Genomic DNA, 9,082 nt, shown 5'->3' on the forward strand with positions numbered 1-9,082 from the left:
ATTTTCTATTCTGGTTAGACCATCTGTAAATGTAATGCTGGTCTATCATTTTCTTCAATGTATGAAAGTATAATGTTGAAATAAAAAAATTACAAAAAGACTATTGCGGTCATGTCTGAGCTCATAAAAATTGTATTATAATAATAATATTTAGAATACTATATGATTTAAAAGATTAAATATTTGTTTTCTGCATTTTAATTACTGTATTCCCGAGGCGGCAATACAGTTGTATCATATCAAATGATACAACTAATTTGCCCGCCGTGTACAGAGCATAAGAAAGGACATTTTGTGGTGTTGTTCTTGTTCTCATTACATTTTTTAATAAGATGATGTGTTCTGTCATGGACGACTAGACACTAGGCATGGGATGTCCGGCAGAGAGAAGGGCTTGAGTCTTCATCCAGAGCCTTCATCAAAAGTGCCTTTTCCCCGCTTCGCAACGAAGCCATCCTCTTTCCGCCCCTGCGACACCCGTAACATCGACCACCACGGCATCCGTTTCAGGCCAAATGGAGGATCGGGTGGGTTACTTAAACATGGCATTCAGCAACCTGACCCTCTCCAGACCCATTTCCTCCCGTGGAGTTGAGGATATGTCTCACCAGCGCCCTCCGGCTTGTCAGAATCCTGACATGCGTCGGGAACAGGAACGCCTTGACACCTTTCAGAATTGGACTCTTGCACCAGTAGCTCCGGCCGAGCTTGCCAAAAGTGGTTTCTACTACCTTGGCCAGGGCGACAGAGTGGCTTGCTTCAGTTGTGGAGGCCAGCTTAGCAACTGGGAACCGGGAGATCTGGCAGTATCAGAACACCAGAGGCATTACCCCAACTGCCGCTTCGTTCGAGGTGACCGTGCAGATAATGTACCTTTATCTGGTGGCGGTCTTTCCAATGGATCGGCAATGCAACAGTGTGAAGACAGGTTGCTCACATTTGTCTACTGGCCCTCAAGAATAACTGTTCGACCAGACCAATTGGCTAAGGCTGGTTTTTACTATGTTGGTCGTAATGATGACGTGAAGTGCTTTTGTTGCGATGGTGGACTCAGATGTTGGGAGTCTGGTGATGATCCATGGGTAGAACATGCCAAGTGGTTTCCAAGATGTGAATACCTGCTGCAAGAAAAGGGCCAAGAGTTTGTTCATCAGATTCAAGCAAGATTTCCAAGACTATTTGAGCAGCTATTGACTAATGGAGACAGCGACTCAAGAGAATTTGTGAGAGAACAAGAGAACAATCCTGTGGTGAAGTCTGCTTTAGAGATGGAATTTGAGTGTGGCCTGATGGTCCAGACAAATGAAGCAGCATCACCGAGTCAAGATCTTTCAGACTTGCCTATGGAGGAACAGTTAAGAAGACTTCAAGAGGAGCGCACCTGCAAAGTTTGCATGGATAAGGAAGTGAACATTGTCTTCATCCCCTGTGGTCACCTAGTTGTGTGCAAAGAATGTGCGCCTTCTCTGAGCAAGTGCCCCATATGTAGAGGATTGGTCAAAGGCGCCGTCCGTACTTTCCTATCATAAAGTTTTCCTATCATTTGGATTTAACTTGATGCATAAAAACAATCCAGTGACAACAGTGACAACAGTTTTTGGATTTACAAACATTCAGAAAGTAGTTAGGATGCGCATGCTTTAAGTTAAGAATAATTTTGCGCAGGCTTTAAGTTAATTTGACCTACAAGATGTTGAAGTTTATAGACCTTTAGCGTATTGAGTTAAAATTAAAACGTGATATCCATATTGCATCATTACCGAATTCAGGGCTGTTTAATAACTTCAATAGTGATCAAGCACCAGCTGATTTAAGTTTTTCTTCAAACAAAAGTAATTTTCTGATAAATCTTCGTACACCTACATGTGTTTTGTTGTATGCACAGATTTTGAGTATCGCTTATAGAAAGAGGCGTCCTTGTCTTTATTTTTAAAAACCTAGAACCAGAGAACAGAGAACCTTGTGCGGCATATCCGCATAAAGGGTTAACATATACATTTTAGCATTATTTAAAAACTAGGATGATATAATAATATAATGTAAATGTCTCACGTGAAGATTTGATCAAATTAAGCCAATTCATGCGAATACTGTCGTATATGAACAAAGAGATATATAACAAATATGATATCCGGGGGGAAAGTGTAAAGAAAACGCCATACAAAACATTACAATCACACCCGGCAATTCGATAAGTGTTAAAAGTGTAAGGAAAATAGACAAGCTACAATAGATTGAGAATGGTGATGTTAAACAATTTCAAAATCTTTTAAACAAAGTCTTGTTTCAGAGTCGATATGCTCCGGTGAAAACTATGTGAACTTTGATGAGGCCGAGAACAATAGCGCTTTTATTTAACAATTATTTTCAATAATATTGAAAAACGGTTCAATAATGTTCAATATAAACAAGAATCCAGGTATAAACAAGATATAATAGTTAGACGATTTATCTAACGCTTGAAATTGACGATAGGTTAAAATATTTCGGCATTCTACCGAATAAAAAGAAGATCATAAAAAGAAGAACAATTATTAAGACACAACGTCTGTTTTCTGGATCGGGCCTAAAAGACGGATGCCTAAAACTCTGGTGTGGACGGAATAAAAAATGAATCACCCCTTTTCACATGAATATAACACTTATCAACCGTAATTCATTAGCTTAACCATTGTTTAGCGACACACACACAAAATAAGTGTGTAATAATAATAACAAAATAAGTGTAATAGTTAGACGAGTTTGAAGCGTAATAGGTAACAGAAAAACAGCAATACTCATCTTTGTTTCGTAGACATAGCAGAAAGATTTAGTCAAACACTATCGTGTAGAAGGATCTATAATGTATAGGATACATTCCTAACATGTTTGACCACGCTCTATGTACTTTTTGCAAACTGTACAAAAACAAAAAGAAACAAGATGTCAATGACAGACATTCAAAACGGATCACTATAGTGGCTTTTTTGTATTTGTTTTAAATGGCTCATGATGATGAAGAATTAGAATTAGAATTTACTTTTGTGGAATTTTACCTGCAGGTTTTACCAAAGTGTGGAACTTTGTATAATATGCCTCTCGGTGCAATAGTCAGATGTGATTCTGTTGTAATAGTTTGTGTGATTCGTATTTGTGTGATTGATATCAATTTAGTCAAACTATCGCTTAAATTCTTAAGCGTCATTTATTTCTATAAACGGCTCTCAAAGAAACGTCTTCACTTAAAACACACACAGTCCAACATACAACATGTGAAACAGTGTCGCCTACTATCTGAACAAGATGACTAAATCTAGCGGAGTAATAAACTTTTGTGTATTTATTTGTGTATCACAAATTCTTAGTAATTTGTTCTTTTTGAATCTTACATGGACATTCCTGTATAAATATTATGTTTTAAAGTTAGTCCATAGTCTTTACAAGAGTGTGACAAAATACGCCCAAAGATACAAGTAGGAGAATATCTAACTGTATAGTGTAGATTGTGAACATTCCATTATCTGTTTATTTGGGGTCAGATGTTAGTTAAAAGATAAAGGTATTAGTTAATAACAAAAACTTTAAATCAACATAATATTAATAAAATATGGTTAAATTACAGTTTGAACATGTTTATTTACAACGTTTTGCATTGTGAGATGTTAGATAAATCTGGTTGCACTATGCCTGAAACTTAGCCATCCACATCTAAACTAAACATCAACCTGATAAATATGAATACGATTAAACAAAACCATGATAATGTTTGTAGAAATAAGCAACAAAAAAAAAAGAACCGGTTAATGGCCTTGTGTCAGAACACAACAGGTCTTTTTATTCTAACTTTGAAAAGTGTCATACAGTATTTGATTTTGGGTGAAAATCTGGAAAACAACCTTACACATGCAGTGTTTTCGCCAACGGACCTAAGCCGTTGAAGGCCTTCTGAAACTTCTGAAGGTCTCTCATGTGTAGATTGAAAAATGGTATGTTGTCATTTAAACATCTGAAACTAAAGTTTTTTTATTAGCTAAAATCATTGTCTGTATTCATAAAATAAGTCCTCATGGGTGTAAAATGATCTGTGCCAATGATCTGAGTTAATTTCTAATCTTTATTTACATGGGACGGGTAAGTCCAAGGAGGCTTCCGTGTCGTTCCGCCATCTTGAAAAAGAGCAGAGAGGGACAAAAAGCACTAGCCTAACTCAACACTACTATAGTCAACAACCAAATTATGACTTAAAAACGTTTTAAGTATTACATTAAAAAGGCGTCATTGACAAAAATTGTAATTCTGGATTAAGTAATAATTATGACAAGTCGAAATGATGACTTAAAAAAGTTGAAATTATGACTATGCGTCATAATTATGAGATGAAATGATGACGTACTAAATTAAAATTATGATAAAGTATTCCATAGTGAAATTTTCTGAATTCAATATAATTGTATTTGTGAAAATGATTCAGTACTGAATCTTCAAGAAACTGCTTGTTTCTGCAGTTCGTGTAGGCCTCTAAGACTATGAATTACTAAAAATGATTATTGATGAACTTGAATAACTTGAATTTTGTTGGCAATGTAAAAAAAATTGTCTTCCCATACCGGGAGTCGAACCCGGGCAGCCTGGATGAAAACCAGGAATCCTAACCGCTAGACCATATGGGAGACATTGATACTTCCCGCGGCACATTTGAAAGGCTGCACTGCACGGTACAATATAATGCTGGATCATAGTTATGCCGAGCCACAGGAGAAGTTTTAATTAAATTCAAATTTAATTTATCGGTATGTAAATAAATATCGGGATAGCTTTTCCCAGGTGAAAAAGAGCTAATGAAGGAGAAAGATTTTGAAAGGGAAGTTGCCTGCTTTCTTCTCGACGGGTAAGTCAAAGTTACGGTCTAAATGACAAGCTTGGTTGTGTAAATCATTATATAGAACGGTAGAACATGTACAATTAAACTCGAAGCGCTATCGGAAGACACGTTGTCATAGCTTCTTGACACATTTACCAAAGTAAAAAAAAAAAGAGAGTAGATGGGAGAAATCTTTAACAAAAAAGCCTCCAAAATCGAGGAGGTCAAAGGGCATGCTTTCTGCTATAGCTCTCCCCAAAGTCTGTTCACGCGGCCACCATCAACAAATGCTAACATTTGAAACTTCTACATATATTTTGAGTAGATGACCGGTGGTATATTCTCAGTAAAGGGTTTCACCCTAGTTCGGGAGATATGATCTTATACATCTTATACGTGTAATAGATCATAGCTACCGTAGAAAAAGTAAGATCATGCTTTGAATTAAGACGATGTGTGATTTTTTACTTTGATTTTCCAAATGATACAACCTAGTCTAAATTAGAGCAATGTCGAGTCCTCGGATTTCTTAAAAAACATTGTGACAAACTTTGACAACATGTTTCATGTTGTCTGTTGTATGTTGTATGTAACAATCTAAAGTTTTTGGACAGACGCTGCTTAGTAACAATAATACATAAATCTTCTAAGAAGATATGATTTTAATAAAACTTTTAAAGATTTGATTAAACTTTTAAGGTTATGCTTTTAAATGAAATTAGTGTAAACTCTGGATGTACTCTGGAAAGGCGTTAGCAGACTAAATTTACTGTGACATTGTCCCCCGAGACTCATCTGGTCTGTAACTCCTCCTCTAGTCTCTGTGAGGGTCTGAAGCTTCAGTTCACACTGTAGTTTATCACTGAAGGATTTTTTTTTTTTTTGCTCTGTTTATGACAACTTAAACTATTTGCTTTTTTGGATTATTTTTATCAGTGCATAAAGAACTACTTCGCCTCTCTGGAAATGCAAGGTGTTTTTATTTAGCTAAAACTTTGTTTACATTTTATTCAATTATTTATTTATTTCACTTTTTTTTTTAAATGTAGTTTTCTGTGATGGTCGTTTTTAGGTGTACGGGACAGCTATGGAAAACCCCCACCATAAAAATTTAAACCCCCAGATGGACAAAAAAAATGCTGATTGAATCTTTTTCATATAAATGAGATTTAAGACGACCACCTAAAGTTTTGACCAGACATTGTTTAATAACAATTATACTTTAGGTCACCGTTAAACAAAATAATTTATATCATACACAAGACTTCTAAAAGATAAATAGAAGATGAGTATGTATTCAAACTTTAAAGATTTAATTTAAACAATATTTAAACTTTTACGATTTGAAATAAATTTAGTATGGAAAGTCACTAACATGACATACGCTCTGACACGATGCACAGAGGCTCATCTGTCATCCGATATCCTGAAGCTATCATTATTGTCAAGTAACTTCTTTCTCAGCGCTGATCGGAAGGACCTTATTTCTGGAAGATTCCCAGTTTCTAAATGTTTTCATGGTTGCTCTCTCTGAAGATAGGCCTATGTGGTTGTCATTTTCTCACAGATACAACTTAAGAAATTATTGAATATTTCACAGGCGTGAGATGACTTGTGACGCTTCAAATTTCAAATGATTTTACATACCCATGATAAATAAATAAAAATACTTTAAGTGCAAGTCAAATTTTTCCACAGACCATCGTTGTAGAATATTTGTTTTAAGACTTTTAATAATTTATTAAAGTTTTTATTAAAAGTTTTATAAACTTTTATTTTTAAAAGATGTCATTTAAACTTTTAGGATTATAAGTTTAACACACCATTCAAAATGTCTCATCCCATCACTGAATACACTCCTCTGAGTCAGAGACGCTGGTGTGAGAGAGAACCTCTGTGATTTATAGCTCTCAACAGCTTCTTGAACACGTAAGTTCAAGAGTTGTAACTCTAAACATGTAAGATGAATTTTATTTATTCATCTAAAATAATTGGTTTCAGTATATTTATATAACCATTTTATTTATACACTTTTAAGGAACAGTATGTTTTTCAACTTTTGTGAGTGTGATATTAGGAAACCCCTTCCTCACTGTGCTTTGGTATGCGAAGGAGAGGGGTCAAAGCTCACGTGAAGGGGGGCGCGCATAGACACACACACACACACACACACACACACACACACAGACACAGACACGTGTGTTTTACTTTTTGACACACATACCGCACGCCTCCCTATGTTTTGAGACAGTGTGAGGTCTTTCAGGAATGACTGTGAATTCAGTTGTGTAAAACAATTTTGAATCCATTCATACATTGCATTTTTGTGGACATCAATGGTATACTTCAACTTTCTAAAATAAGGTAAGATGATTTTATTTATTCAGCTGAATGAATTGGTTTTAGTAAGCTTTTTATTTTATATTCTTTTAAAAAGAACAGAATATTTTTTCAACCTTAGTAAAATTATTTTATAACCATTACATTTATAAAGGTATGTTTTTCAACTATAGTTTAATTATTTTTGTGGGCATCAATATGGACATTGATGTGTTAATTTTAACTCAGTCATTTTTTATTCATCTAAAACTAAAATAGTTGGATCAATAAGATATTTATATTATACTTTTAAGGAACGGTATGTTTTTCAACTTTAGCAAGATATTTTATTTTATATTATACACTTTTAAAGGTATGTTTTTCAACTTTAGTTTAATTATTTTTGTGGACATGAATGGTAGGATATACTTCAACTCTCTCTCTAAAATAAGGTAAGATGATTTTATTCATCTAAAACAAACAATTGGTTTTATTAAGCTTTTTATTTTGTATACTTTTATTCATCTAAAACTAAAATAATTGGTTTTAGTAAGCTTTTTTATATACTTTTATTCATCTAAAACTAAAACAATTGGATCAATAAGATATTTATATTATACTTTTAAAGACATGGTTTCAACTTTTGTTAGTGTGAGATTCACTTGACAGTTACACTGTAAGGAGGGGGGTCAGAGCTCGCAGGAAGAGGAGGCGCGCATAGACGGACACAGACACGCGCACGGCTCCCTTATGTTTTGAGACAGGGTAAGCTCATTCAGGAAGAAAGTCTTTTTGTATTTCCACTTTTTAATAATTTAACAACTCTATTACAACTTTTAATAATGTATTCAATTTAAAACAATTTTTTAACAAGATATCATTTAAACTTTGAAATAATTTCAGCCCCTGATATCTTGATCACTGAAGTCAGAGACCGTCCAGACTTACAAACATGTAAGAAGATTTTTATTTTTATTCTTTTTAGTAAGATATATTGTGTAAGCATTCCATTATATACTTTTAAAGGATAGAATGTTTTTCAACCTTTAGTTCAATTGCTTTACATTATATAATTTATATTATACACTTTTAAAAAGAACTTTAGCATGATAATTATTATATAATTTATATTATAAATTATATAAAGGATAGGAATGTGAAATAACTAAATGTTTTTTTCAACCTTAAATTGATTTAGATTATACACTTTTAAAGAGTACATTGTTTATGTAATTTTTATCTAAAATAATTGGTTTTAGTAAGCTTTTTAAACGCTTTTTAAATGTATGTTTTTCAACTTTAGGTTAATTATTTTTGTGGACGTCAATGGTATGGACATACTTTTCAACTCTCTAAAATAATAGGTTTTAGTAGCTTTTTATTTTATACACTTTTATTCATCTAAAATAATTGGTTTCAATGTATGTTTTATTTTAAAGGATGAGATTATTTTGTGTGACATACGCTTCTCACTTTCACTGCGGTGGGGGCGCAGGTCTCTGACACAAGCCATATAACCACACACGCACACACACATAACTGGGACAAAGTTCAAACAAACGGCAAAAAACATCTGTTCTGTTAATATAATTAAAACTACCCGTCAAAAAATTATGATTTAGTCCTACATAGGTCATAGTTCAAAACTAACTGTCATATAACATGATCGATAGGGAGGAAGGGCAAAGGTTAATCCCATGACCTCATTCCGGAAGTTCAACCTGTCAATCATAAAGGTCACCGGAAGTTCAACCTGCCAAAAGGTCAAAGGTCAAAGTCGTAAATCATTTTGACACAATGTCCCCCATAAGTACTACTGAAGGAGTATATGAGTATGTTTTGAAAGTTTAAGATCAAGTACTCTTGGGCCAGAAATATGTTCAGTATGTCAAAAAGGGACCTCTGTATGGCTGATTTAACATC

At 34.2% G+C, this 9,082-nt stretch overlaps 1 protein-coding gene across 1 annotated transcript; it reads left to right on the forward strand.

The window, feature by feature from the left end:
* Positions 1 to 542: 542 nt before the first annotated feature.
* On the forward strand, positions 543 to 1,529 carry LOC311281735 (putative inhibitor of apoptosis; the record flags this gene model as incomplete). The annotated part of the gene is made up of 1 exon (XM_084394944.1): positions 543 to 1,529. The coding sequence occupies one exon, from the start codon at positions 543 to 545 to the stop codon at positions 1,527 to 1,529; it is 987 nt and encodes a 328-aa protein (XP_084251070.1).
* Between the last annotated feature and the right edge of the window lie 7,553 nt (positions 1,530 to 9,082).

Source organism: Rutilus rutilus (genome assembly GCF_951802725.1).
Source record: "Rutilus rutilus genome assembly, chromosome: 22".
Classification (NCBI taxonomy): Eukaryota; Metazoa; Chordata; class Actinopteri; order Cypriniformes; family Leuciscidae; genus Rutilus; species Rutilus rutilus.